Source organism: Mrakia frigida, assembly GCF_051309035.1.
Source record: "Mrakia frigida strain ATCC 22029 unplaced genomic scaffold BDY24scaffold_9, whole genome shotgun sequence".
Classification (NCBI taxonomy): Eukaryota; Fungi; Basidiomycota; class Tremellomycetes; order Cystofilobasidiales; family Mrakiaceae; genus Mrakia; species Mrakia frigida.
In genome coordinates, this window is record NW_027481272.1 from 52,941 (window position 1) to 79,380 (window position 26,440).

The following is a 26,440-nucleotide window of genomic DNA, read 5'->3' on the forward strand; positions in this document are numbered from 1 at the left end:
TTTGTCCTTCAAACCGCCACTCCCTCGAATCCCATCCTTCTCTGCTCCTTCTCCCCCTCTCTCCTCTTGCCAGGGAGATGCCGTCCCAATCTCAGTCTCTGCGAACGAAGCTCAAGTTCAAGGAGAAGCTCATCGTGAAGGGAGCAGGAGCCTCAACCGACGTTCTCCTCAAGAAGCTCAAGGTGAGTTCTCTGCGTCCTCTTTTTCGGACAAGTTCGCGTCGGGTTGTACGCGTTGAGAAGGGGTGTATATTTCTGGGAGGTACGAGGCAGATCGAGAAGCTCGAGGGAGGGGAGGGAGAGGGAGAGGAAGAGAGAGAAGGTGGAAGCTCGGACGCTCCTTCCTCCCCTTCGTTTCTTTCTCGTGGATTGGTCCAACGGAGAGGGCTGTATACTCTTTCCTTTCGATTAGTCGACATGATATTGACCTCTTCTTCCAAGGAGCGCGATCTCTTCTCGAACAAGCTCAAGGGAAGGCAGGATCGTACCCTCAGAGCTCACCTCCTTCCCTCCCTGCTCCCTCCCTTCGACCTCTCCTCCTCCTCCTTCCTTCTGTGCCTCTTCCTCGCTTCCATCCGTGCTCCTCGTTTCTACCTTATGCTGACCACCTACTCTTCTTTTCCCTTCAACCCCCAGACTCTCCACGAAGAACTTTCTGAGCTCGATCCCGACGCGACCGATCTCACCTCCCTCTCCTCTGTCCGAACAGAGCTCATCCACCGATCAATCCTCTTCCACAAAGAGTCAGTCCCTTCGTCCTCTTCTTTCTTCGCTTACGGGAAGCTGACCGAGATCTTCCTTGTCTACAGCCCCGGAGTTAAAGCTTTCGCAGCATGCTGCATAGCAGACATCCTCAAGTTCTACGCTCCCGATGCTCCCTACGACTCGAGAGGAATCAGGGTCAGTTCCCTCCATCTTCCTCCTCCTCCTCTTCTTCCTTCCCTCTATCCTCCTCCCCTCGCCATTCCGCCTCCTTGATCATCATGCTGATCTGTTCCTCTTCCGTCTCTCTCCCACCTCGCTCCCTCCGCTGCCTCCAGGACATCTTCACCTTCATCCTCACCCTCCTCTCCCAACAACTCACTCCCTCTCGATCTACCTCCTCCGGAGCTCGAGCTGCCACCCACCCTACCAAGAACGAATTCTACAAACAGTACTACTACCTCATCGAGAGCATGTCCACCTGCAAGAGTGTCATCCTCATGCTCGACGCGGAGGAGAACGACGACGAGGGAGGAGGAGAGGACTCGTTGGTCTCGAGGATGTTCAAGGAGTTCTTTGATCTGGTTAGGTGAGTCTTGGAGCTAAATCTGGTATCGAAGGATTGGCGGAGAGTGTGCGATGGGTGCAGATACGCGTTGGGGGCCGTCTTGGGCAGAAGGGAGGGAAGGGAGGAGGAACGAGTGAGCTCACCGACGTTGTTTCCTCCTTCTTTTCAGATACGACCTTCCTCGAACCCTCACCGACCACATGACCGATATCCTCACCACCCTCATCGACGAAGCTGCAACAGTCAGTCCAGAGGTCAGGAAGATCTTGCTTGATCAGTTCGACAAGGATCGACCTGTGAGTTCTTTCTCCTTCCAGAACGCGTCCCGTCTTGTCTCTCTCGAGAGCTCATCCTTTCTCATCCTTCGACACAGTCCCACCATCCTCGAGCCTTGGAACTGGCAGTAGCTGTGTGCGAGTACGATTACCCTTCTCAGAAGATCGAACGAAGCATAGCTCAGGTGAGTTCCTCGCTTTCAAACTTCGACGCGTCTCTCCTTCCTCGAAGCTCACGAACCACTCCTCTCCCTCTTCCCACTCCCAGTACTTCCTCGAAATCCTCATTCAAGCTCCTTCCCACGATCGAGCCTCCTCCCCAACTCCCTCCTCCAACGGCTCCTCCTCTCCTCCGCCAAACGCCAAATCCAAACACACTTCGACCTCAGCCTTCGCCCACTCCTCCAAAGCTCCAGCCATCTCCTCAGCAACGAAGGACGCCATCCTCTCGGCTCACTCCCTCATCCGATCTTTAGCTCAATACTGTCCCATCCCGCTACTCTCGACCCTTCCTATCCTCGAGAGCGAACTGGAGACGTCCGATGTTTTCCACAGGTTGCTTGCGGTTGAGACGCTGGGAGAGGTGTTTGGGAGTGCGAGAGGAGCTGAGGTGGTTTCCAAGGCAAAAAAGAGTTGGGTGGTTTGGTTGGGAAGGGGGAAGGATGCTGAGTGGAAGGTTAGGAGAGGGTGGGTGGAGAAGGTTGGAAAGATGATGGGCGGGAAAGGGTCGGAGTTGAAGGCTGAGTTGGAACGTAAGTTTGCTGCCTTTTTTTCGTCTTCAACTCTTGATGGGGTGGATTTTGGGTTGATGACGGCACAAGGGAAGGAGGGAGACGAGGACTGACCTCCTTTCTCGCTTCTCGACGCGCCGAACCAACAGCCCTCCTCAAGATCAAGCTCAGCGACCCAGAAGAGCACGTTCGAGAGGTGACCTGCAAGATCTTTGGACATCTGGACTACGAGACCACACTCCACCATGTTACGAAGGCTACGTTGAAGGATTTGAGCGCGAGGATGATGGACAGGAGGGTGGGTTTCGACCCGTTCTTTTCACCCGTCTCGGTTCGCCTCCTTCTCTTCGGACTGACGAACGACTTTCTTTCCTTCTTACTCCCCAGAGCCCCGTTCGAGGAGCAGCCATACACAGTGTTGCAAAGCTCTACAGTTTGGCGTTCCCAGAGATGTGCGTCCTCTCGTCTCACTTCTCTTCCCCTTCGCTTCTCATTTCGATCCATCGGCTGACCTCTTCCCTTTCTCCGACCTTCCAGCGAGGACAACGACCCAGCTGCTATCTCGCTCTTCGGATGGATTCCTCACGAGATCCTCTCTTGCTTGAACGTCTCCTCCGCCGCCGTCAGGTTCGTCTCTCTTCTTCTCCTGCTCGTCACGTCACGTCGCCTCCTTTCTTTCGACCTGTTCTCTGACTGTCCTCCTTCTCGTCGACGCTTGCTTGGTATCGATCAGGGAAGTAATAGAGCAAACCCTCCTAAAGTGGATCTTGCCCTTACCGGTCAAGGGAGACGAGGAGGTCATTTGGGTCGACAAGCTCCTGCTCGTCATGCGAGGGTTGGACGAGAAGAGCAAACAGGCTTTGTTGCACGTCGCTGGTTTCAATGCGTAAGTCTGTCTTTTTACACTCCTTTTTCCCTCTACGTTCACGGACGACCTCGAAACCGACGCTGACCTTCGTTTCTCAAACCTGCGACGCGTCTTCGAAACAGCATCCGAACCAAGTGGCCTGGGTTTCTTCACGCTTGTCAGCAGTACAACGTTCGTTTTCCTCGCCGCACTTGCAGCTCCTTCTCGTTCGTCCCTCGTGCTGACTCGGTTCGCTCGTTGCCCTCGAATTGAACAGGGAGGAATCATCGACGAGAACGAAGACAAGATCACCGCCGACCTGAATCGAGTGATTCGGACTGTTTCCCGTGAGTCCTCGTGTGCCTATGCTGTACTTCGCCCTTCGAAAAAGAAAGGAGGGAGAGGGACTAGCTGACACGACCGCGTCTGCCTCCTTCTTCTCTCGCATCTCCAGCCCAGTTCTCTGATCCCGCCAAAGCCGTCTCGGATCTCAAGAAGTTCGCCGAGGCCAACGAGGATCGACTCTACAGGGTTCTCAAGTCGGCGATGGACCCTCAGACGGACTTGAAGACCCTCGTCAAGCTGAATGTGAGCTCGTCTCCTTTCGTTGTCTCTTCTCGTCGTCGTTCTTCTTCTGACTCTCTCATTCTCTTTCGATCTCCTCTCCCTCAGGCCGAATTCATCAAACGCTGCCCTCCTGAGCTCCTCACAACCATGTCCACTGTCCTTCGTCGATGCTCCTATCCTCTCATCAACAAAACTTCCATCCCCACCCTCCTCAAACGACTCCAAAAGACCTCCTCCTCCGTCTCGTCCTCCTCCTCTTCGGAAGCAGCTTCAGACGCTTCCAACAATGCCAGGCTCATCCTCGTCACAATCTCCAAGAAGTGTCCGGCGATGTTCAAGTCTCACGTCAGCGAACTGGGGAAGGTGATCTTGGACGAGAAGAGCGGGACGAAGGTAGCGGAGGTGCCGTTGCAGGCGTTGGCTCACTTGGAGAGGCTGGATTCGAGTTCGCAGACGGGGGAGAAGTGAGTCTGGTTGCTCGTCTTTTCGGCTCGAAACGAAGGGTGGATTTCGGGAAGACGAATCGCTGACCATCGTTCTCGTTCGTCTCTCCGTCTTTGCAGGAAGGTGCTGGATCGAGCGATGCATTTCGCCCTCGAGGGAACAGCTCGACAAGCCAAGTTCGCTGCTCGACTCGTAGCTTACTCGAAGAAGGCCGATGAGTTGACTCCTGATCTCTCCGAGGTGAGTCCCGTTCTCTGCTCTCCCCTTCGCTCCTCGAGTCGAGCTGATTCCCTCATTTTCTTCCTGCTTAGACTCTCGCCACCTCTCTGGCCGACGACGACGACAAGCTCCTTCACTCTCACCTCACCGCTCTCTCGGAGATCGCTCGTTCAGCACCAGACGCGTTCGAGGATCAGAGCGAGCTGGTCACCAAGTTCATTCTCGACAACTTTGCCAACCCGGACGAGAACGTGAGTGATGACTCTCTCTCTTCAATCCTACCGTTCTCGTTCGCTGATCGATTTGTGTCCCCTCTTGTTCTCTCAATCCAGAACAAGGACGACGAGGACGAATGGATTGAAGAGGAAGAGCTCACTCCTCGAGCCAAAGCCAAGCTCGTCTCCCTCAAGCTCTGCACCAACCGATGCGCTGCTCACGCTCGAACCAACGAAGCTGCGGCCATCGCTACTCCAGTCATCAACCTTCTCCTGACTATCTTGACGAAGAGGGGTTCCTTTGCTAGCTTGACGGACGGGTGAGTTCAGCTCTCTTTCTTCGACGCGTCGACCTTCTCACCAACTCCTTCCTTTCTCTTTCCTCAACCCAGATCCAACATCAAGACTCGAGTTCGACTTCAAGCAGGAAGATGCCTTCTCAAACTCGCTATCTACCCAGTATACGCCAAGATGATCGCTCCCAGCTTCCTCGTTCTCGCCGTGCTCGTTCAGGTCAGTCGTCCGTCCCTCTTCGTCCCTCCTTCCCTGCTGACGTCCCGACCTCTTCCTCGCTTCGACAGGATCCCTGCTTCTGGGTTCGACTCGAATTCGTCAAGAAACTCGGCCAAGCTCTTCACAGCAACAAGCTTCCTGCTTCCTACAACGTCATGCTCTTCCTCACCGCTCACGACGAACCGGACGTTCGAGACATCGTGAGTTTTCAACTCGTCTCGTCGACCTTTCCCTCCCTTACTGATCGACTCTTTGTTCGTGCATCTTTCCAGGCCAAGAACACGATCCAACGATGCATGCAAACTGCTGCTACTATCAGTCAAGGTCCGTTCCCTCTTCTGCTCCGACTTTCGTTCGTTCGGCTGACCATTCGCGTTTCTTTCCCTCTTTCGTCTTGTTCCAGAGCTCAAAGTTCAGAACTACGACTTCATCTTCGTGCGATTAATCCATCTGCTTGCTCATCATCCGGACTACACCAACGAACCAGAGGATCTCAAGAGCATCGCGAAGTGAGTCGACGCGTCTCTTTTCGCACCTCCCTCAACCCGACTCGATACTGATCGTTCCTCTTCTTTCATACTTTCCAGGTACCTCGAGTTCTACCTCGATCTCGTCATGGTGAAGGAGAACGTCTCTCTCCTCTACGCTCTGGCGGCCAAGGTTAAGACGGTGAAGGATCGAGATCCCGAGTACAACAAGGTTCGTTCGTCGTCTCCTCCACTCTCCAGTTGTGCTCTCGTCCAATTGAATTTGCACCCGTTCTCCTTGTTACAGAACCTCTACGCCGTCGGAGAACTCGCTCAGCACATCATCCAAGCTCGAACTCGATCCGCCAACTGGACGATCGACAACTACCCTGGGAAGATCTCGATGCCTTCGGATCTCTTCAGGCCTCTTGGGAGCAACGAGGATGTCCAGAAGGTTCGTTGCTTCTTCAGTTTCTTCCAAACTTCCTCGAAGAGAAGAACGGATCCTCACTCTCGTCGCCGTTTCGTTCTTTCGTCTGCCGTCTTCGTCTCGAACAGAACATGATCAAGATCTACCTTCACGAGGAGACACTCAAGTATTTCAAAAAGGAGCTTGGGAAGACGGTCAAGGACGTGAAGGTTCGTTCTGGTTCGCCTCTCGACGTGTCGACGCGTCGAGTCTACCTCAAACGAAGAGAAAGAGAGCTGAGTTTTGCCCATCGGTTGCTTCTCCTTTTCAAACAGCCGAAGGTCAAGAAGGTTCCCGCTTCGAATGGAGAGAAGAGGACACCCGTCAAGAGGAAGGCTGCTGCTGGAACTTCGTCGGCGAGGAAGTGAGTCCCTCTCTTTTCCTTCTTCGACTCCCCCATTCTTTCTCGAACGTCTAGAATCGGTACTGACGCATCTTTTTTCGCTCGTTTATCTTCCTCTGTAGACGAGCTGCCAAGAAGAAGCGTCAGAACGACTCTTCCGAAGAGGAACCTTCCGAATCCGAGGAGGAGGAGGAAGAGGAGGACGACGCCTCGCCTCCTCCGAAGAAGCTTCCCGCCACCAACGGGAAAGGGAAGGGAAAGGCCGTCGCTCCGTCCTCGAAGAATGGAACTACCTCTGCGAAGGGGAAGAAGAAGGTCGTGAGGGATTCGGACGAGGAGGAGGAGGAGGAAGGAGACGAGGAGATGGAGGCGAGTGGTTCAGAGGAGGAGGAGGAGGAGGAGGAGGAGCCGGTGTTGGGAAGAGGTGGGAGACGTAAGCCTGCTGCTGCTGCTCCTGAGGTCAAGAAGGTTCGTTTCGTATCTCGTTGGCTTGTACTTCTCTCACGTCCAAGATCCTCGAGGCTGACTCCCCGTTCTCCCTCCGCTCTTCGTTTCAACCTCTCAGCCGAGGCCTAAACCTAAACCTCGTCTGGCGAAACCGAAGGAGGAAGATTCGGAAGCGATGGAGGAGGATTGATCTTGCTTTTTGTTGATTTCGATTTGCACGAGGGCGGAGGGAGGGCGACGGTGTCGACGTGGTTTGCTACTTTCGGTTTCGGTTCGTTCAGGCTGTTCTCTTGATTTCTCCTTCTCGTATCTCTCTTCCGATGATGTGATCAGTATCATCTCTTTCCTTGTCTGAAAACTCTGCCAGATCGTGAGCGAAGAGATCCTGTCTCGCTTCTTTTTCTCCTCTTCGTCCTTTCCTCGACCATCCGTCTCAGCCCAACAAATCGTCGACGGTCTCCGTCTCCTCCGCCATCGACGGTTGACATACACCTGTCCAGCTCCATTCACGAACCAGTGAGTCCTCCTCTTCTCGGACTCGCCTCACAGACCACAAGCTGATCTCGACGCGTCGTCCTCTTCGTCCCCCCTTCACCACTCAGAGTCGTCGCGCTTCGCCTAGTATAGTCTACCGAATCTCTCGCCTACGATCACATGATCTCAATCTATTATCTCTTCGCACGACACCGTCCCGTTCTTGAGAGAACGAACCAAGAGCCCTCCTCGAGACGAGACTGGGTCGTCGAACTCTCGAACTCGAGAGAAACATATCCATGAAATGCCAGCAGCAGCAAGTGCAAACGAAAAAAAAGTGATGGTATCTATGAACAATCCAGCTTGGTAGATATAGAGCGAGCAGATGCGACTCCAAGGGTAGTAAAACGAGATGAGGAAGACGCGCCGTCAAGGGCGTTGAGGAACTAACTGCAGGCGTTGGTACGAACGATCTACGAACAACAACGATAGCTAACAAGCAAAGCAATGAGTACGACCCAGTGTACAAAACCAAACCGAATCCAAACCAGTAGATCCTCGAGCTCAACCCGAGAGACTTCCTTTCCCTCCCTCACACCCCAAACGCCTCCGTCACAACCTCCACCCCTCCAACCTCCCCCATCCTCTCCCCCTTCAGTCCCCCAACCACATTCCTCAAACTCCTCACCAACCCCTGCGGTCCACACGCTCCAATCCCAAGCCCACAAGGGTTGACCCCCCTTCCGTTTAACCTTTTCGCTTCCATCGCTGCTTCCTCGACTTTGGCGTTCACGAGGTCGGAGAGGTTCGGCCGCCCCGTATGGATGTATAGGTGGTCGTGAGCGGGGAGGAGAGTGGTGGAGAGAGAAGGGTCGTAAGCGAATTGGGAGGAGGGTCGAGTGATGTAGATGTGGAGGTTGATTTTGAGGGCTTTGAAGGAGGAAGCAGTCTTGTTGGAGGACGCGTTGTTGAGGAGAGGGAGGAGGTAAGGCATGAACGCTTGTAGAGACGCTTCCGACTGAAAGATCCATACGAGATCGATGGAGCGAGCTCTCACGAGACCGAGGAGCGCTTTGGATTGGAGGGAGAGGGCTTGAGCGAGGGAGAAAGTGATTCCTGAGCCGCCTGAGACGAGGAGGACGGAGGAGAAGGACGAGAAGAGGATGTTGCCTGTGCCGCCTGTAAATGACAATCGAGGAAGAAAGAGGAAAAGTGAAGAGAGGAAGCGTCAGCGGGACGCGTCGAACCGAAGAGGAAAGAAAGAAAGAAAGAAAGAGAGAGAAAACGAACCGTAAGGTCCCTCAACCAAAACCCTACACCTCCTGCCCCCCTTCGCACCTCCAAACCTCATCCTATCCTCCCCCGTCCCCACCTCCCCATCGCTCGCAAACCCAAACAACCTCTCGGTCCAGCCCCGTTTCACACTCTTCACAAACACCCTCAACGGCTCTCCGTCTCCCTCCCCCTCCGCTCCCGCACTTGCGATCGTAAACGGATGACTCTCCCACATCTTCCCCAGTCCCATTCCTGGATGGAAAACTCGAACATAGACGTGTTGACCTGCTCTCCAACCGGTGGTGAGCGAGGGAATCTCGAGGAGGGTGGTGAGGCCGTCGGATAAAGGGAGGAGGACAGCGGGCGTTCCGAGGAAGGCGTTTTGGGTTTTGAACAGGAGCCGAAGGAGGAGGTCGAGGAAGTAGAGGGAGAGGGAGGAGAGGGTGAAGGGGAGGCAGATGGGGACGTGGACGGACTGGTCAAGAGGGAGGAGGAGGGAAGGAGAAGTCAGGTCGAGAGCTCGAGGGAGTCGGTTCGAGGACGCGGGCTGAAGAAAGGAGAGTTGAACGAACGAGGGAGACGAGAAGGATGACCATCCCAATCCAGTGGGAGATCTGAAAGAACTGGAACGCCTTGCGTCGGATCTGTTTGACGAGCACAACGAAAGGGGAGCAGGAGAGGTCGGTCAGCTCGACGAAGACGAAACGCGTCTTGGAACGAAGACGAGAACGAACCACCGGGATCGACGAGAGAGAGATGAGGATGAGGGCCTGTTCAGAAAAAGAGGAAGAGGAGAAGACGTGAGCCAGAGACAAAACTGGACGCGACTCAGCCTCGAAACGAAAGAAGAAACAAGACTCACGATATAACCAAAACACCCTGTGGAAATCACCGGTTTCCCCAGCTGAGCCACAAAATCGTCGTCGATAGCGTACTTGTGCACTGCGAACCACCACCCCAAAAGAAAGACAAAGAAACGGTCAAAAAAAGAAAGCGAGCTCGGAGAGGACGCGTGCGTCTCAACCCAAACGACGACAACGAACACTCACGATACGGTGCGACATGCAACGTCGAAGCCACGAAGATCGACCTCCCCAAGAACCTATGCAGGTAGTTGAACTTTTCACTGCCCTTCCCCAGCAGAGCTGATACAATCTGAACCCAAAAGAAAACGAACAACAAATCAGCCCAATCCTCTCTCTCCCTCCCCCTCGTTCCCTCTCACTACATACTACTTACCGAGTTCCTAACCCCAAGCCCAACCACCAACGGCACCTGGGCCATCGCTATCAGTCCCGATCTCGTCGGATCCGTCCCTGGAGCCGAGTACCAGAACGTCGCCAAGGCAACGAGGGTTGCGTAGGCGAGGAGGACGAACGTTTCTCCTACGGTGAGGTTGAGGCCGAGCTTGGAAGAAAAGAACGAGGGGAGGGGGAGGGTGAAGGCGGTGGGGAGGAGGGAGGGGAGGTGAGGGGGAGGGGAGGAGGTGGGTTGGAGGGAAGCTAGAGAGGAGGAAGAGGTCGAGTACCCGAGAGTCGGAGCCGAGAGGGGGATGGGAGTTGAGAAGCCGAAGGGACCTAGTTTCGGGTCGTAGCTGGGTTTTCAAGAAGAAGAAGAAGGAAAGGCGTGAGCTTCAGTCGGAAGTTGGAGGGACGACGATCGTTCAACATGATCGACGGCGTCGGGTTCTCTAGTTCCTACGGAAGCAGCAGTAGAGCGCAGTCATCTCGTATGTATGCACTTCGGAAGCATATCTTGCTCCGATGGGTTCCCAACCCGCCCTGCTCCTCCTCCTCCTTGTCCAGAACGAAACCAAACCAAAAAACAAAGGGACGGAAGGGAAGGAGAAACGCGAGCTCACCCTTCTTCCTCCTTCTCACCACTCTCCTTGTTCTCCCCCTGCACCTTCCCAGCCCGAGTTCCCCTCCTCAACCTCCACCCCTTCGCCAACTCTCCCGCCTGTTTCCCAGCCAGCACGCGAGCGAGGAACCTCGGATGAGCCGCGAGGGCGAACAAGACGAGTCCGACGGCGCAGGCTCCGTAGAATCCGATCAGAGAGGAGGTGTTGAGCGAGGGCGAGTCCATCGTTAAGAGATCGTATTAGAGAGTGGGTTAAGAGAGTCGGTTTGAGTTGGAAAGTTTGAAAGGAAGGGGGAGGTGAAAGGGAAACGAGCGAGGCGCCGGGACGGAGCGGTGGGTTGTTGTCGAAGGGAACGGCTGGGGTTGTCGAAGGGGGAGAATGGAAGAGAGGAACGACGAACCGACGACCCTTCAACCGAGAACCTGCGAGAAAGGAGAGGGAGGGGGTGGGTGGGAGTGGAGGGGAAGAAGGGAGGGTGTCAGGAGAAGAAGAAGGAGCGGCCTGCTGCGAAGACTACTTTGCCCCTGAATTTAGCTTCGACGCGCGTCAGAGGTTTCTGTAGATCGCATTTAATGTTTCTTTGAGTTAAAGGATATCTGGATCATAGAGTGAGAATCTGCAGAGCGAAAGCCAGAAAGCGACCCGTCGAGCGGCCGGGAGGGAGCCTCGAGTTTTCTCTCGTTTCTTTGTCCTTGCAGAAACCGCAAGCTCTCTTCTCATGTAATTTGCTACACCCGAATCTCGAGTCTCAAAGCTTCACTTGTCTCGTTACCCTCGCAGCGCAAACCCCGAATCTAATTCGAGCTCAACTCGGTGAACCAGCAATCTCTCCTCTCGACGCGTCTCTCTCTCTCTCTCCAGAAAAACAACAACGACCCCATATCACATCCCATCAACTCAGAACCCCTCCCACTCCGTTCCAGAACGCTTCCTCCTCGGCCATCAACCCTCCTTCTTCCTCCCTCAGCTCCTCCAAGAACCTGCTCACATCCATCCTCCTCATCCCTCTCCGACTCGCTCCTTTCACCAACTCCTCCACCCCACCCTGCGCACTCGAATAATCACCCTTCCAGAACCCAACTCTCCAAGACCCTAAAACCGCGTCCCTCCCCATTCGTTCCTTCTCCCATCCAACAACACACGCCTTCCCGAGGGAGGAAGACGAAGAAGTCGAAGCGAAACTCGACCCACTCGCGTCCACCGCTCGTTTCGCATACGTCCCAGCGTTGTTGAGCAACGTGACCCGGTTGGTTACCGCTGAGGGATAGGAGAACGGTGGGAGGGAGAGGTTGGCTCGGAGGAGGGAGAGGGTCGACATCGTGAGCAGGATCGAACTCGTCGCTGGATCGGGCGTGGTTGAAGAAGGGAAGGCTGAGGGAGGAGGAGTAAGGAGTGATAAAGCGAGGTTGGAGGACGTCGTGGATGCTGTAAGGAGGGACCAAACGGGTTGGGAGCGTGCTGGTGTGATCGGCCACGAAGCAGGTTGAAGGAGTTGGATCCTGAGCAGCCTGGCGAGCAAGGATTGCGCATCTCCCAGTGCGGCAACAAGAGAGACCTTCGTTTCCAGTTCGACCGTCGGTCCCTGAGTTGCCATCGCCGTCGTCGGTACGTTCTTGATCGATTCCCAAGCTGCTTCCAGGACGTGGATGATCTTTCGAGCTTCGTCTTCCCACCCCTGTTGCGAAGGGGACGCGTCGAACGCGAGACGGAGGAGAGCGAGTCGAACGGTTGCTTCGGCGATGAGGATATCGTAGTCTCGAGGGGTTCCGGAGGAGGTGCATAAGGGGGAGAGGGATTGGAGTTTGGAGAGGGTTGAAGGGAGGAGGGGTGGGGTTGGGGATAAGGGGAGGAGGAGGAGAGCGGTGAGGAGGGAGAGGAGGGTGTCGAGGTAGAGGGAGGGGGTGGTTACTGTCAGAGGAAAGAAGAGATCGATTCGAAGGTGAGCTGAGAGAGACGAGAAGTGAGTAGGAGTTAATAGAAAGGACCCTTAACGAACCTGTTTCTTCCCAAACTCTTGACGAAGCACCACCCGCGTCTCCTCCTTCTTCCTCCTCCTCGTCCCCAACCGGTGCAGCTTCCTCCTCCTCATCGCCCATCCCCATCTCTACATCTCCCTCTCCTTCCCCATCATCCACCCCTCCAACCGTTCCCTCCCTCTCGCTCTGAGCGATAATCATCTCCTCCTGCTTCCCAGCCACAACCTCCAAGAACGCGACCGCCTCCCTCCTCCAACCTTCGACCTCCGCTTCCCGTCCGTCCTCGGTGTCTTCTACGAACTCGGCCAAGCTGAGAAGAGCTTCCGAGAGGTTGTAAGATGAGTCGCAGAGGAGTTGAGGGGAGGAAGTGAGGGTGAGGGAGAGGCGGGAGTGGGAGATGGAGGTCGAGAGGAGGGAGAAGGAGGTCGGAGGGAGGTGGAAGGAGGTGGAGAGGTGGTAGAGCACTCGGGCTCTGAGGGAGGCGATGAGCAAGGAAGTTTTAAGTCAGGGCTAATAGGTATACATCGACTGAGATGGTCTGTCTTTAGAAGAGAGAGGCGAAGGAGTAAACGAACAGATTGTAATGTCCTTCAAAAGCGCTCGGATCCATACTGATCGCAAGCTCGTAGAGCTTCACAGCTTCCTCATAATGTCGCATCGCCTACACCACACCAAACATCAGCCCATCAGCTCTCTCTCAGAGTGGAAAACCTTCTCCAAGAAGCGGGCTGAAACTCACCTTGTCTCCGACTCGATACCGCTCTCCCTTCTCCTCCTGAACGACTCCAGCATCCAAAGCTTCCTCGAACGAGTCGTAGCTCACGACCTGACGAGATTTCTTGGCGTTCTTCGGTCGAGTAGTAGGGTCCAGAGGTCGTCGTTTGGGGGCCATAGCTGTCGGGAAGGAAATGGAAAGGAAGGAAGGGTGGGAGGTTGAGGTGAGCTTTGGTGAGCTCGAAAGAAAGGTCGAAGCTCCTTCAACTTCTTCGCTTTGCCTCCGCGGTCTCGACAAAATAGCACTTTTTCGCATTATCTGATCAATCGTCCTGATTGCGTGCATATCCTCGAGCAGAAAAACACCTCTTTCGAAAAGTTGTTTGGTGACGTCGCGAAGAAGCTCGAGGCTAGGGCTATTTCGACGCTCTCACCCTCCCTCCTTCCCCTCCAACTCTCACCTCCCCTCTTCTCCCCCATGGATACCCTCGTCTCAGCGATCGCTCACCCAGTTCAAGCCGTCTCCAAAGTAGCTGCTGGTGAGCTTCTCACGCCTTCTCCCTTCCTAGGGAGGCTCGAGCTGACCTCTCTCGACGCTTCCTTTCGAGCTCATCAGCTCAGCTCGGGACGGAAGCGACTTCTGAAGCTCATCAGGTTCTTCCCTCTTCCTTTTTCGTGCTCGTTCGACCTCTCAGGATATAGAGCTGATTCGGATCTACTCCTTGTGTACTGCTACAGCTCTTCCGAGATCACCCAGGCGTGAGCTCTAACCCACCCCTCCCTCCCTCCTCTCACCGCCTCGGGTTCCTCTCGCTGATTCTCCTCCCTTCCTTTCCTTCTCCAGCACGGCAACCACAAAACCGGCAAATCTTCAGCTGAGGAAGAGACGATCCCTGGAGTCTTGCATCCAGGCTCGACGGGAGTGATCTATACTTCAGATCGAGCAGCAGCGAACGGATTCACGGACACTGATCTGGGTGAGTGAGTCGGAGGGGTTCGACGAGGGCGATGAAGTAGAGGTTCTCGAAAGGCTGACCAGAAGTTATCGTGAGGATCTTTCAGAGTGGGCTAACATGGGTGAGCGTCTTGTGTTGTTGAGGTTGAGGCTGGAGGAGCGAACCGCGTTCGAGAGGGATGACGAGGTCGCTGAATCGACGACTTTTCTTTCTTTCGCTGATCGTTAGGTCAGGGAGCACCTGAGGTAAGTCTAGCGGATAGCCTGAGTAGAATTGGGCTCTCGCCTGACCGTCTTGCCTTTTCTGAACAGGTCGGTCCCATCCCTGGAGCTCCCGTTCGACTTTCGACGGTTTCCCTCGAGGACATCAACGTGAACGAGTATGCGCGTTCGTTCCCTCTCTCCGCTCTCACGGCTGAGTAAACGCACATACGTCCTCCTTGAACCCTCGATGCTGACTCTATGCTCTCTGTCATCTTTCGATCCATCTCAGCAACGACCGGAATCAAACCTCTCCGAGAAAAGATCGCTCACCTCTACAACACCCTTCACCGATCGGGAAAGGCTTCACAGTACACTTTCGAGAACGTTTGTGTCGTCCCTGGGGGGAGAGCAGGGATGAGTCGAGTCGCTGCTGTCGTTGGAGATGTGTTTGCTGGGTACGTTCCAAAATCGACGCGTTCGAGTTTGTCTTCCGCTTACCGCTCTTTCGTCGCTGACACCTCTCTGTACTTGGCCTGGTAGGTACCAACTCCCCGAGTACACAGCTTATTCGGACTGCTTCACCTCGTTCAAGAGACTCATCCCGATCCCTACTGTTCTTACTGCTGAGGTGAGCTCTCTCTGCCTCTGACTCTTTTCCTGCTCGATCTTCTCTCGAACGAGAGACTTACCTTTGTTTTTTTTTACCCATTTATCTCAAAAAGGACTCTTATAAACTCGACATCCCGTCGCTCAAGAAGGAAGTCAAGGAGAAAGGTCTCTCCGTCGTCGTTGCGTCCAACCCGAGGAACCCGTTCGTCCCTCGTCTTCCTTGCTTCTCCTTTCCAACTCTGATCTCTCGAGCTGAACTTGCTCTGCTCTGCCCATCTGTAGTACTGGCCAAGTCATCGCCGGAGATTCACTCTCCTCCCTCGTCCAGATGACTCGTGAAATGGAGGTCACCGTGGTTTTGGATGAGTTCTACTCGTAATTCCTGCTTTCTTGTCTCTTGTTCCCACATCTTTCTCCCCTGACCAAACCCTAGTTCGTTCTGAAACTCGTCAATAAGATTCTACATGTACGAAGACGAGTTCAAAGGACGATCCCTCTCCGCTGCAGCCGAAGTCGAGGACGTCAACGAGGTACATTCGCGTCACGTCGAGCCTTCCTCTTTCGTCTCCGACTCGAGCTGATCTCGTCCTCGGCGTTGATGATATACAGGACTCGGTCGTGATCATTGACGGTCTCACGAAGGTACGTATCACTTTCCGCTATCAGTCCCTTCCTCTTCTGCCTCACTCACTCGTTCCCGAACCGCGTTGTTCTTCTCGCTCTCCAACAGGGCTTCCGCCTTCCAGGCTGGCGAGTTTGCTGGATCGTAGGACCAAAGGATCTCATCAGTGCCGTTAGTCAGTCAGGCTCGTTCCTCGACGGAGGAGCGAACCATCCGTTACAGGTCGCTGCTTTGGAGCTACTCGAGCCGGAGAGAGTTCGACGAGATATTGTGCGTTTCGGTTCTGTTCTGCTCTTTCTTTTCGCGGTAGGACTCAAGTCCCGAGAGCTGACACTCTCTCAACCTTCGACTTCCGAAGATCTCCCTTCAAGATCACTTCCGAGTTTGTTCCCTTCTTCCCTGTCCTTTCAAGTCTTGACTCGTCGCGCGCGTCGTGGCTTCGAACTGATTCCGCCTCCCTTCCTGCCCCTCCTGCCTTCCTTCAAGATCAAACGAGACTACTGCCTCCAACGCCTCTCCGAAATGGGTCTCCCAGTCTCCATCCCACCCGTCGCAACCTTCTACATCTGGCTCGACCTCTCCTCCCTCCCCGAACCGCTCAACAACGGTCTCAGCTTCTTCGAGGAAGCGTTGAAGGAGAAGTGTATCGTCGTTCCGGGGATCTTCTTGTAAGTTCCCCAACCCCCTCTCTTCCCTCTCTCTTTCCTACTGTTTTTGAGCTGACCGTTCGCGTTCGTTTGTTGTTTCGTTTTGCCTCGCAGCGACGTCAACCCCTCGAAACGACGGGACCTCTTCCATTCGCCTTGCCACCACTTCGTGAGACTGTCGTTTGGACCTCCGATGCCTCAGCTTGAGAAGGGGATGGATGCGATTGAGAGGTTGATTAAGAGGGGGAAGACGGGGGAGGGACATGGGAGGTGAGTTTGACGAGGCGGCGACGCGTTTCTTTTCGTTCGAGTTTCGAAGTTGTAGGAGCAGCACTGACTCTGTTTGGTGCTTTGTGGCTCGTTCAGCTATCTTCCTACGTTGAAGAAGAAGTAGAGACATGCTCGGGTGCTTGAGAAGGAAGGATGCCATGCGTCGTTGTTTGAGCTCTCGACTCAAACGACAGGGAAACAGCGCTCGCAAGTCACGCTTACAAGTTGGCGAGCGAGCTCAACATCGAAGATACATAGACTGCAGATGTCTCTGAAGAAGACGAGTGTCTCGAGCTGGGAAAGATTCCTCTCAATCCGACTCGTCCCTCCGAGAGTCCAAGTCCCAGCCCTTCCTTCAACGAAGCTCATCTCCCTCCCTCCTCCTCCAGTCAAACTCACGGCCATCGCTCCTCTTTCTCTCCTATCAGCGACACCTCGAGAAAGCTGTTCCAGCTCTCACTCTCTCCCTCTCGCTCTCGCAACGTCGGAGAAAAGGTCGGTCGTGCAACTAATTCCATAGCTCATCAAACCCCCCTCTCAGCGAAACCGTAAAGTTGACGCTTTAAGCGGACTTCTTGGCAGCGAAGATAGCCTTCCTGACGACATCTCGTCGGGTCTTCTTGAGGAGCCTGGGTGGGAGCAGACGAACGAACGAGCAAGAGGTCAGCTCTTCGATTTCCTCCCTTCTCGACCCTCCTTCCTTCCCTCCCTCCCTTCGCTCGATTCCATCTCCTCGCACCCAACCCCACCCAGCCGTGCCCCTCTCCCAGGAGACACCCAACCAGTCCCCAAGTGAAGAAAGAAAGACGTTGAACTCACATGATCTCGAACCTCTCGAAATCCGAGCTCTTCTTCCTTCGCTCAAGAGCGGATCTCTTCTTGGCCCAGGCGGAAGCCTCCCACTTGGCAACAACGTCCGAAGCCTCGAACTGCTTCTTGATAGCGGCAGATCCAGCGGCTCGGGGAAGAGACTTGAGGAGGTAAGGGGTGAGGATCATGTGCTTGAAGGTCAACGACTGTCGGGGAACCGAGGTCGAGGGTCCGTCGATGAGGGCCTGTTCCAACGCGACCAAGAAAGAAACGAGAGAGGGAAACAGCGTGAGCGTGTTCTCGAGAGTGTGGAGAGTTGGATAGGAGGGAGTGAAGGGAGCTAGGACGTACACGCTTGTGGTCAATGACCTCAGCAATGACGGCGAGCTTGCCGGCGGAGGGTCCATCCTGGATGAGGACGACTCGTCCGACCTGAACGAATCGCTTGAAGGTGGAGGGGGCTTCGACGGGCTGTAGGATCAAGAAGAGGTGGGAGAAGAGGGAAAGGAGTCAGGATCCATGGTTGAGGAGAACGAGCGAGGTCGGAAGGAGGTGTGTGAGGTTGAGGTCGAGCGTTTTGGGAGAGGAGGTTTCGGTTGATGTAGCAGCTGAAACCGAGGTAGGATGGAGCGAGTTGGAGGATGGTTGCTGAGGGTGTGCTGGAGTGGATAGGGAGGATGCTGAGGTGGTGGGTGGGACGTGTAGGATCATAGGGTATGGGTGAATTGGGAAGGGAGGTGAGGTCGTTTTTGGTGTGCTGTTCTCCCTTCCTTCCCTTCCCTTCCTTCCTCCTCCAGCTTCTACACCTCCCATCCACTGCATCACCACCTCTACTGCTCAACACGCATATCCTGAGCTCTCCAAGCCTAAGTCCGTGGAGTCCATCGAGCGGAGGAGAGGGAGGGGAAGGGGAGTCGAACGAGCGAGCTTCGACTCTTTTTGAAGAGGCCATGAGAAGGAAGAGATCTGTACTAACGGCCATTTGAGGCTTCAAGATCGAACAGAAAACATACAGAAGTCAGCTTTTCATTCCTCTCGTCTCGCCGAGCAAAAAAGACGAAAGTTTCGGCCTACTCACAAGTCTGGAGGAGGAAAGAAGGAGGAGGGCAAGGAAGGAGGATGGCGCGAAAAGAGAATTTGACGAGGAGGGGAGAGACAGAGAGGTCAGCTCTCTTTCTTTCCGTAGGATGTAGGTTTGTTGAAGGTGGGGAGGCGTACGAGGAGAGGGTGAAGGTGTAGGAAGGGTAAACTTACGAAGGTAGGTGAAGGACGGGGCTTGGGGAGAAACTGCAAGGGCGAGAGGAAGGAGAGGCTCGACTCGATTCGAGCTCGCCCTGCGCGGAGGCTATTCCTTCTGCCTCTGCTTTTCCTCTTCCTCAGCCTCCGACCTGAAGGAAAAGCGACCCAAACTTTTGAGGGATGTCAGATTTGAAGTCTCCAGCTGTTTGAGGTTGAGATTTTGACCTCGAGGGCGCAAGAACGAAGCTTGGAGACGACGCGTCGCATTCTCCCCTCCTCTCTTTCCACCGGACTACTGACTCGCTGTAGAAGTTGATGAGCTATGTAACAAGGTTGATAACTTTGAGCCTTTCTCCTACTTCCGAAAGCACAACCCCAGTATTTTTTGCTGCCGCAAACAGGGCTCCTTGCCCGTCTCTCCTCAAAGCTCGAGCTCACCTTCCTCTCCTTCCTCCCAACTCTCACTCCCTTCCCTTCCTCGACTTCTCAATGTCCAACCCCTATGGAAACTACTCTCGCTACTACTCCAAACGACAGGTCTCTCTCATCAACGGTGACCCTCGAGTAGCTCTCCTTCCTCCTGCCTGGGTCAAAGGAAAACGAGTCCTCGACATTGGGTGTAACTCTGGACAAGTGAGCGTAGAGATCGGTGGGTCGCCGGTCAGTCCTCTTTCTCATGCTCCTTGGAACGTATCTGACCTAGTCGGTCGTTCTCTCCTCGCTCTTAGCTCAAAAACTTGATCCTGCTCAAGTTGTAGGGGTCGATATAGATCCTCAACTCATCAAAAGCGCCAACACCCATCTTGCCTTCGTTCACTCCCTTCAACAACCTCCCTCCGACTCAGCAGCACCAGAAACGAGCTCATCAGCAGCAGAAGAGGAACCTAAGGAGCGAGCATACAACTACTTCCCCATCTCGCTCCCCAAAACACTCGGCTTCATCCCTCTCCCAACTCCTTCCTCCACCTCCTCCTCAAGCTCAACTCCTCCTTCGACGTCAACTTTCCCTCTCAACCTCAGCTTCCATACAGCCAACTTCGTCTTCACGACTCCGCCGTCAACACCGGAAAGCTATCATCTCATCCTTGCGTACGTGCTGGTCACTCTACCTTCTCTTCGAGCTCTCAAACTCAAAGCTCGCAAGCTCACCTCCTCGTCCCTCCTCTCGTTCTCGTTTGCCCCCGACAGCTTCTCCATAACGAAATGGATCCACCTCCACCACCTCGATGAAGGTCTCACCACCTTCTTTCAGAGGATCTTTGATGCACTGGAACCGGGAGGGAGGTTCATCATGGAGAAGCAAGCTTGGGTCGGGTATCGAGACGGTGCGAAGAAGGGTGCTAGTCAGGTTCGTTGAGCCTCCTCTGTTCCTTCTTTCTTTCTTTCTGACCCATGTATCGAGAAGCGAATCCGAGTAGAAGGTTGACCTGTTGCTCGCTTCTCTTTTGCTGTCGACTTCGCTTCTTCCAGCTCAAAGCCAACCTCCCTCTCCTTCAACTTCGACCTGAAGGGTTTGCGTCTGTTCTAAGAGAGATAGGGTTCGAGGAGGAGGAGCCATTGAGGAAGGGTCGTTTTCACGCTCCTGGGGAGAAGGAGGGTACGTTTAATCTCAGATCCTTCTCTCTTCCCCTTGCTTTCCACGTCGCTGATCACCTCTCCTCGACGCGTCTCTCCTTCGTTTTGCAGGATTCGATCGACCGATGGAAGTGTTTAGGAAACCTCTTGCTCCTGGCATGAGCGAGGAAGTGTCTTCGATGGAAGCGGAAGATTCTGCGGTCGTGGAGGGTGGGAAGAAGGAGAAGAAGGGTTCGAAGCCGAGCAAGAAGGAGAAGAGGAAGAGGGATGAGCATGACGCGACGACAGACAGTCCTACTCCTTCTGTAACGAATTGAATGAACCAACGCCAACCCAATTCTCCGTCTCTCACTCCGATGCTTTCCATCAGCTCTCTCCTCTCCCTCTCTCTCTCTCTCTCTCTCTCTCTCTCTCTCTCTCTCTCTGAGAACGCGCAACGCAAAGCAGACCAACGCTCGAGCGGCGCGAATCAATCATAAACTGAACCCTAAGAACCTCCCGTTCCCCCCAGAAGACGATCCTGGTAGTCCGATCCTGGCAGCCAGCATCCGGTACTGCAGTCCAGCGAGTTTACGGGAGCGGAGAAGGAGGATGACCATCGAGAGGACGAAGAAGAGGAGGTTGGTTGTCTAATTGAAGAGCGACAAGAGACGAGAGAAAAGGAGAAAAGGAGGAGGGTGTCAGTCACTGAGATTCTGTATTGGGGAAAAGGAGATCAGAAGAGTGCAGGACGTTGAGGTGGTTCGAGAGGAGAAGGAAGGGACGAGGTTGAGCTCGAGCTCAACGCAAACCAGAAAGAAGGGCTCAGACTCACCACAAACTCCCAGTAATCATTCCGTTCCACCGTGATAACCTTCCCGCAGGCCTCCCATGCTGGAATCTCCTTCTCGTGCTGCTGCTCTCCTTCTGATAACGACGGGTCGTGAGGTTCTGAGTGATGGAGGTGGCCCTTGGGAACGCAGTGGAGGAGTCGTCGGTTTCCGTAGGGCTGGCAGAACGGTTCGGATTTCTGGAGTGGTAGACGATGGTAGAAAAGTATGATTCAGAGAGAGAGGGCGAGGTTGATCAGTCGGGGTGAGAACAGGGGAGGGTGGGGAGGAGGAAAAAGGAGGAAGGGAGGGAAGGTGAGCTCGCTGTTTCAGGTCGTCTTCTCTCGAGCGTACTGCTCCGACAGATAGGAAACAAAGACTTGGAGCTTAGTACGAACCTGATCTTTAGGACACGCCTCACAGTTCCCATACGGCCGGCAGTCATAGTCCTCCTCCTCGTCGAGAGCTCTCCGACTCGAGAGGTGAAGTTGATCGATCCGCCAGCGTCGTGATGAGGTTGAGGTTGCGTTGGAGGGAGGAGAAGAGAGAGTTGAGGATAACGGGGAAGCTTGTACTGATGGTAAAGAGGACATAATGAGAAAGAGGAAGAGTGGTATGGTGAGGAGGAGGGAGGATAGGCGTGGTCTGCGAGGAGGAGGAAGGAAGGAGGAGGGACGTCAGCTCGAGGCAGAAGTTAGAATCGAGAGCTCTCGAGTTGCAAGCTCAGGAAACGAGTTGACGTACCTGCTATAGGGATTCCGTGATGAAGGCATCATGGCGGCGAGAGAAAAAAGACCGAAGTAAGGAGAGAGAGAAAGGAGCGAGGAAGGAGCGAGGTGGACGTTTGGAGAGAAAGAGGGAGGCGAGCTCTACCTACACCTTTCGATCTGCAAAGTTTCCTGATTTTCTTTGGCTTTCAATAGGAATTGAGAAGGATACTAGTCATCGTGGATCGTAAAAGCTAAATTGGGTTCGTAAAAGAATACAGGAAACGATCCTCTCCCTGACCATATGCGACGACGAGATGGGTCCAGGCGAGTAGTTGCGTTGGAAGACTCGGGGACTGGAGTTCGATCGTCGATGAAGCGATTAAAAGAGCGGGAGTAGGTCGTGAGGAAGAGGTCTGGATACGCAGGAGAGAGGGGTAAGAGAAGGGAGAGGAGAGGCGCGTCGAGGTCAGCTCTTCGCCTTCGCAAGTCGAGCTAGGAACAGGATTGCACTCACAGATGCTGAAAACCGAAAGAGGGTTGCTGTGATGGCGTGGTGGTGAAGGTCGTGAATCGGTGTCGAAGGCCTGAGCGAAAACGGAGACGAAATTCGCAGATTAGTTTCGTTTCGACGCTCTATGCGACGAGAGAGGGAGGGCCTAGCTCGCAGGCCAAAAGAGACAGAGTTCAGAGAAGGGAAGAACGTACAGAGGTTGCAGTCTGCGCCTTAAGCGTAGACGACAGCTTGGCGGATCCAGACCAAACGAGATGCGACGACGACTACCGACCGACGGCGAGGATCCGAAGGAGAACGAGGATGATTGGGAGTACAAGGGGTGACGAGATGGGGTCGTTATGGCGTATTTCGAGGGATATGGGTTGGCGAGGGAGGTGGGTAGGGTGCTAAGGGTGGAGGGGAGTCGCGTCGTTGAAGGATCTGAAACGAAGGGGAAGATGGACGATGAGAGTCAGATCCCTCTCGAGGGAAGGTGAGAAAGGTGAAGAAACAAGCAGAGACATCATCCTCACCTCAGAGCTCCAGTTCGACAGCGAGTACCGATCTCCACCTCGCAATCCGCTCGTTCACTCGAACCTCGTCCTTCAACTCCCTCCTCTGCTCCTCCGACGGAACGACGAGAACGACGAACACGAGGTCAACTTGCTTGGGCCCGAGTCCAAGACCTGATGTGTTTGCTCCAAAAATCGACAGAAGCTCGTCCCAGTGGCGGACGGGTTCGTCGCAGGGAGGAACCATCGAAGCGACGTGAAGGCGGACCTGCAGACGTTGGAGAAGAGAAGGAAGGGAGAGGCCGGCGAGACGATCCTCTGCCTTTCGGCCTGTGTGAGGTATCAACCCATATAAATCGAGTTGTGTCAATCGTGACCATCCGAGGAATCGTGAGTATCCGAGCCACGTCCACGGACTGTTTTCGCGATCCTCGGAGTGGACCTCGAACGCGTGGTACGTGCAGTGAACGGGGTTGAGGTGAGGGAGGAGGGTAGAGTAGAGGACCTGGAGCACGGGGTTATCTCCGCACCCGTCCTGGTAGTTGATTTGAAGGTTGTCGAGAAGTAGAGGGTTGGTTGAGTCGAAACGTGAGGAGGAGATTTGGAGGTTCATTGGGAAGGAGAGGAGAGAGGCGAAGTCGAGGGTGAGACTTCGGATTTGGGAGAGGGAGAGGAAGGCGTTGATTCGAGATGGGAGGAGAGGCTGGTCGAGGGAGTCAAAGAAATCAGTTGACGGCGAGGAGAGGAGGAGGGGAAGAGGAAGACGAGGGTCGAGCTCACGTTGAGGTCCTCCTCCTTCCTCTCGCAAAAGAGTTTTTCCAACTGTCTCGACTCCTTCACCCGCACTTCCTTATACAACTTCGGGGCCGTCACCGTAAGGAAGTCGAACGAGACTCTTCCTAGAATGGCGAGCGTCGAAACGTCGGCGTGTTCAAAGACGAGAAGGAGCACGTCCCACGTCCAGTGGTGAGGAGGAGAAAGCTGCGAAGAAGCGAGTCAGCAACAAGACAAGATCAGAGAGCCTGAACGATGAGCTCACGTCGGACATGTTGAGAGAAGTTGATTGAGCTTGGTCAAAGTGGAGGAAGCTGCAGGGAAAGAAGGAAGGAAAGTCAGCTCGAGTCTCGAGCTCGTCCACCCAGTCCTCCTTCTCGCTCGTCTGCGGCCAACTGCCGAATAAAAGCTCACCTAGATAGAAGCCGGAATTCCCAAAAAGTAGCTTGAAGGTCGAGATTCGAGGTGAAAGAGTGGGATGAAAGATGGTGGCCGTCGAGGTCAACTCTCGAACTGAATCGAATCGCATCTTCACCGTCAACTTCTTACTCTTTTCTTCCTTTCCAAAATGCTAACACCGTCTATAGATCGTGATACAGCCCCTGTAGACCGAATGTGTTAACAAACGCCCCTCAACAGGTCTTAGGGCCAGACTGAAACGGATCGATCTCGGAGGGATCTCACCGTCCCGCCTTCCCTTCATCCTCTCCTCCTCCTCTTCCCTTGCCTCTTCACCTTCAACAACGACGACCGCCAACACGGACTCCTTCATCTCAATATGCACTCATCCTTACGGTACTTCCTCGCGATCCTCTTCCTCTATCTCTTCTGCCTCGTCTTTTTCGTCTCAACCTCGACGGTCTGGTCGGAGGAGGACCCGTTGAACGTTCGTTCGAAGACCGGGAAGGAAGTTTCTCAGAGCAAACAGGTCGTGTTGGAATCCTTATGGCCGCAAAGGAACCTGACTCATGAGTGAGTTCGTCGTGTCTCTTCATCCTGCGACGTTCGAGGCCAGAGGGAACCGAGGAGGGAGGAACGAAACGAGCTCACCTTCGACTCTTCTGTCGTTCCCCTCTCCCTGCTCATCAACTCCGTTACTGATGATCATCTTTCCTCTATTTGTGATCCGACGACAGGAGCAACCAGGAGAACCGCTGGAAGGATCACAATCAAAAAGCTCTACGATCTCTCATGCTCTGCCTCGCCAACAAGTCTTGCTCGACGCATCAGGACAAGGTCGTGATTTTGCAGGATGGGGACTACCTACAAGCTTTCTTTGGGCACATTGGAGGAGAGAAGATCTGGTGTGAGTCCTCCGAAGACGAAGCTGAACGAAGCTGAGATCCGGCTGACTCTAGCTTTCACTTCTCGTTGCCTCAGCCGAATCAGTGTGCGTCCGTCGGTCCTTTCTCTTCCTTCTCGTTCTCGAGCTGATTGCTTCTCCTTCATCATCGCAGACTTCGAACCTTCGACCTCCTCGGAATCACCTACTTCTTCTCGAGAGACAACGGCGACCTCGGTTCGTGCCTTTCGCCTCTGCTCGACGCGTCGTTCGTCTATCTCGTTCGTTAACGGATCTGCTCTCGCTCTTCCTTCTTAGCGACTTATTACAACATGGTCCCTACCCTTATCAAGGCTGCAATTGTTCGTCCTGGAGAGCTGGAAGACTGCTGGGAGAATCGAGGAGAAGGAGACTGCATCAAAAGCGAGTCGAACCCACACGGTATCCGGATTCAAGGTGAGCAGCTCGAGCGCAGTCCTCCTCGAGTTCTCTGAGCTGATGGTGTTTTTTTCTTCACAGACCTGTTTACTTCTGGTTTCTTCGGAGACACTCACGCTCATCCGTTCGGATCTGCTTTCACGCTCACGCCAGGTCAGTTCGACGCGTCCTCTCTCCGCTTCTGCGTCGAGAACCTCGCGGCTGATGCTCTCCCTCTTCTCGTCGATTGGTATACAGAGAGGTCTACTGGGGGAGAAACCTACCTCGGCTACAGTATCGAAAAGGAGTGCTCTCCAGTCTACGTTCGTCGCTCGTCTTCCCTCGTCTCTTTTCTTTTGTTTTCCCCTTTTCCTCTCGCTCAACTCTCTCTCTCTCTTCTCGCTCCATCAGGTACCACCACACCCAACCCGACCTCATCAAGTCTGGGTCCTAGCCAAACGCTCCTCCTACTTCTACGGTGCTCACTCTCCCGTCTCCAACACCACCTTCATCGAGGCTTCCGAGGCGTTGGGCGTTCAGTTCGTTGGAGCTTGGGAGGAGGAGGGAGGGTTCCCTGGAGTGACGAACATAGGGAACGGAAGGTTGCTTAGCAAGGAGGAGTTTCAGAAGGAGATTGTGAATTCGAGAGCAATCGTAGGACTTGGGTGAGCGAGCAGGGGAAAGGGAGAGGAGAGGAGAGACGCGTCGTTCGAGCGAGTCGAGTTGTTGATTCCTCCTTCTTTCCTCCACTCTGTTGTTCGATCGAAACGAAACAGAGATCCTATCATCAGCCCAACTCCCTGGGTCAGTCGTCGCTCTTTCCTTCCCAGTCGTGTCGACGCGTCTCCGACTTCTCGAACTGAACCTTCCCTCTCCTCTCCTCGCAGTATGGCCTCTGCTGGTCCATCCCCTTCCTCAACCCCGTCGGATCTCACCTCGATTCCAACGGCAACGAAATCATCGACTGGTCCCAACACCCTTTTGCTGCTGCCGAAGGCGAACCTCATGTGCGTTTTCGCTCATCTTCGCTTCCCTCACCTCCCCCACTCTTTTCCTTTCCTACTCACACTCTCCTCCCTTCCGTCTTCCCCCAATCAGGTCTACAACTTCCCCCCCTCCAACAACACCCTCTTCATCTCCCAACTCCGCAAAGCCCTCGAACCTCACGATCGCTTCGTCCCTCTCGCCATGACCCAGGCCGAGATGTCAAAGCGGGTGCTGGCTTGGTTGGAGAGGGATTGGGCGGAGGTGGTGAGGGGGAAGATGAAGGAGAATGAAGGGTTCTGGAAGGCGATTGATAAGGATTTCTTGCTTTGAGGCGAGGTGGTGTTGCTTTGTTTTTAGACTTCGTTTTGTTTTGTTTGCTCAGTACGAGTGCGTTGTGTGATGCGTTAATGACATACAGT

At 54.3% G+C, this 26,440-nt stretch overlaps 8 protein-coding genes across 8 annotated transcripts; 4 read left to right on the forward strand and 4 right to left on the reverse strand.

Moving 5' to 3' along the window:
* Positions 1 to 77: 77 nt before the first annotated feature.
* PDS5 (sister chromatid cohesion factor PDS5) lies at positions 78 to 6,996 on the forward strand (the record flags this gene model as incomplete). The annotated part of the gene is made up of 28 exons (XM_076643209.1): positions 78 to 182; positions 636 to 742; positions 809 to 899; positions 1,040 to 1,290; positions 1,439 to 1,565; positions 1,643 to 1,729; positions 1,813 to 2,296; positions 2,425 to 2,573; positions 2,663 to 2,727; positions 2,813 to 2,902; positions 3,009 to 3,161; positions 3,266 to 3,314; positions 3,400 to 3,469; positions 3,577 to 3,710; positions 3,795 to 4,153; positions 4,253 to 4,373; positions 4,445 to 4,603; positions 4,685 to 4,887; positions 4,960 to 5,080; positions 5,149 to 5,280; positions 5,353 to 5,404; positions 5,484 to 5,589; positions 5,668 to 5,779; positions 5,855 to 6,001; positions 6,106 to 6,186; positions 6,292 to 6,380; positions 6,482 to 6,827; positions 6,925 to 6,996. 28 exons carry the CDS (start codon positions 78 to 80, stop codon positions 6,994 to 6,996), a joined length of 4,062 nt encoding a protein of 1,353 aa, XP_076498131.1.
* Positions 6,997 to 7,545: 549 nt separating this feature from the next.
* BDY24DRAFT_383254 (ferric reductase family protein) lies at positions 7,546 to 10,011 on the reverse strand. The gene is made up of 7 exons (XM_076639641.1): positions 9,795 to 10,011; positions 9,605 to 9,710; positions 9,418 to 9,497; positions 9,290 to 9,325; positions 9,128 to 9,199; positions 8,571 to 9,030; positions 7,546 to 8,459 (listed from the first exon to the last, which is right to left on the reverse strand). Exons 1-7 carry the CDS (start codon positions 9,837 to 9,839, stop codon positions 7,873 to 7,875), a joined length of 1,386 nt encoding a protein of 461 aa, XP_076498132.1. The 5' UTR covers positions 9,840 to 10,011; the 3' UTR covers positions 7,546 to 7,872.
* Positions 10,012 to 12,841: 2,830 nt separating this feature from the next.
* On the reverse strand, positions 12,842 to 13,485 carry BDY24DRAFT_279209 (uncharacterized protein). Its single transcript, XM_076636961.1, has one exon. The coding sequence runs from the start codon at positions 13,450 to 13,452 to the stop codon at positions 13,090 to 13,092; it is 363 nt and encodes a 120-aa protein (XP_076498133.1). The 5' UTR covers positions 13,453 to 13,485; the 3' UTR covers positions 12,842 to 13,089.
* A 76-nt stretch (positions 13,486 to 13,561) lies between these two features.
* On the forward strand, positions 13,562 to 16,998 carry BDY24DRAFT_383262 (pyridoxal phosphate-dependent aminotransferase). Its single transcript, XM_076639642.1, has 18 exons — positions 13,562 to 13,645; positions 13,723 to 13,760; positions 13,845 to 13,865; positions 13,951 to 14,083; positions 14,169 to 14,183; positions 14,291 to 14,307; positions 14,374 to 14,449; positions 14,555 to 14,720; positions 14,806 to 14,893; positions 14,988 to 15,076; positions 15,157 to 15,249; positions 15,332 to 15,404; positions 15,484 to 15,516; positions 15,605 to 15,766; positions 15,855 to 15,878; positions 15,983 to 16,164; positions 16,258 to 16,413; positions 16,510 to 16,998. The coding sequence occupies exons 1-18, from the start codon at positions 13,585 to 13,587 to the stop codon at positions 16,535 to 16,537; spliced, it is 1,455 nt and encodes a 484-aa protein (XP_076498134.1). The 5' UTR covers positions 13,562 to 13,584; the 3' UTR covers positions 16,538 to 16,998.
* On the reverse strand, positions 16,910 to 18,569 carry BDY24DRAFT_383266 (60S ribosomal protein L14). Its single transcript, XM_076639643.1, has 5 exons — positions 18,478 to 18,569; positions 18,200 to 18,211; positions 17,575 to 17,694; positions 17,233 to 17,468; positions 16,910 to 17,042 (listed from the first exon to the last, which is right to left on the reverse strand). Exons 2-5 carry the CDS (start codon positions 18,203 to 18,205, stop codon positions 16,976 to 16,978), a joined length of 429 nt encoding a protein of 142 aa, XP_076498135.1. The 5' UTR covers positions 18,206 to 18,211; positions 18,478 to 18,569; the 3' UTR covers positions 16,910 to 16,975.
* Positions 18,570 to 18,913: 344 nt separating this feature from the next.
* BDY24DRAFT_383269 (Bicoid-interacting protein 3-domain-containing protein) lies at positions 18,914 to 20,469 on the forward strand. The gene is made up of 5 exons (XM_076639644.1): positions 18,914 to 19,111; positions 19,191 to 19,551; positions 19,651 to 19,810; positions 19,933 to 20,059; positions 20,149 to 20,469. The coding sequence occupies exons 1-5, from the start codon at positions 18,952 to 18,954 to the stop codon at positions 20,352 to 20,354; spliced, it is 1,014 nt and encodes a 337-aa protein (XP_076498136.1). The 5' UTR covers positions 18,914 to 18,951; the 3' UTR covers positions 20,355 to 20,469.
* A 41-nt stretch (positions 20,470 to 20,510) lies between these two features.
* BDY24DRAFT_338590 (uncharacterized protein) lies at positions 20,511 to 21,439 on the reverse strand (the record flags this gene model as incomplete). Its single annotated transcript, XM_076637338.1, has 3 exons — positions 20,511 to 20,666; positions 20,852 to 21,046; positions 21,245 to 21,439. 3 exons carry the CDS (start codon positions 21,437 to 21,439, stop codon positions 20,511 to 20,513), a joined length of 546 nt encoding a protein of 181 aa, XP_076498137.1.
* A 2,674-nt stretch (positions 21,440 to 24,113) lies between these two features.
* On the forward strand, positions 24,114 to 26,440 carry BDY24DRAFT_439948 (uncharacterized protein; the record flags this gene model as incomplete). The annotated part of the gene is made up of 11 exons (XM_076644484.1): positions 24,114 to 24,307; positions 24,472 to 24,641; positions 24,716 to 24,725; positions 24,793 to 24,854; positions 24,936 to 25,073; positions 25,137 to 25,208; positions 25,293 to 25,357; positions 25,446 to 25,699; positions 25,811 to 25,838; positions 25,922 to 26,041; positions 26,133 to 26,440. The coding sequence occupies 11 exons, from the start codon at positions 24,114 to 24,116 to the stop codon at positions 26,349 to 26,351; spliced, it is 1,332 nt and encodes a 443-aa protein (XP_076498138.1). The 3' UTR covers positions 26,352 to 26,440.

Bases quoted from the DNA above. Each gene is read 5' to 3' on its own strand.
- BDY24DRAFT_279209 (XM_076636961.1), bottom strand. From the start codon at position 13,452: ATGCACGCAATCAGGACGATTGATCAGATAATGCGAAAAAGTGCTATT.
- BDY24DRAFT_383266 (XM_076639643.1), bottom strand. The intron at 17,469-17,574 runs GTACGTCCTAGC...GCGTTGGAACAG, and splicing joins AGGTCATTGACCACAAGCGT to GCCCTCATCGACGGACCCTC. The intron at 17,043-17,232 runs GTGAGTTCAACG...GCTCCCACCCAG, and splicing joins TTCGAGAGGTTCGAGATCAT to GCTCCTCAAGAAGACCCGAC.
- BDY24DRAFT_383269 (XM_076639644.1), top strand. From the start codon at position 18,952: ATGTCCAACCCCTATGGAAACTACTCTCGCTACTACTCCAAACGACAG. The intron at 19,112-19,190 runs GTGGGTCGCCGG...CCTCGCTCTTAG, and splicing joins ACAAGTGAGCGTAGAGATCG to CTCAAAAACTTGATCCTGCT. The intron at 19,811-19,932 runs GTTCGTTGAGCC...CGCTTCTTCCAG, and splicing joins CGAAGAAGGGTGCTAGTCAG to CTCAAAGCCAACCTCCCTCT.
- BDY24DRAFT_383254 (XM_076639641.1), bottom strand. From the start codon at position 9,839: ATGGCCCAGGTGCCGTTGGTGGTTGGGCTTGGGGTTAGGAACTCG. The intron at 9,200-9,289 runs GTTCGTTCTCGT...CTCGTCAAACAG, and splicing joins CTCTCTCGTCGATCCCGGTG to ATCCGACGCAAGGCGTTCCA. The intron at 9,031-9,127 runs GTTCGTTCAACT...CCTCTTGACCAG, and splicing joins TCATCCTTCTCGTCTCCCTC to TCCGTCCACGTCCCCATCTG.
- BDY24DRAFT_383262 (XM_076639642.1), top strand. From the start codon at position 13,585: ATGGATACCCTCGTCTCAGCGATCGCTCACCCAGTTCAAGCCGTCTCC. The intron at 13,761-13,844 runs GTTCTTCCCTCT...GTACTGCTACAG, and splicing joins CGACTTCTGAAGCTCATCAG to CTCTTCCGAGATCACCCAGG. The intron at 15,250-15,331 runs GTAATTCCTGCT...CTCGTCAATAAG, and splicing joins GTTTTGGATGAGTTCTACTC to ATTCTACATGTACGAAGACG.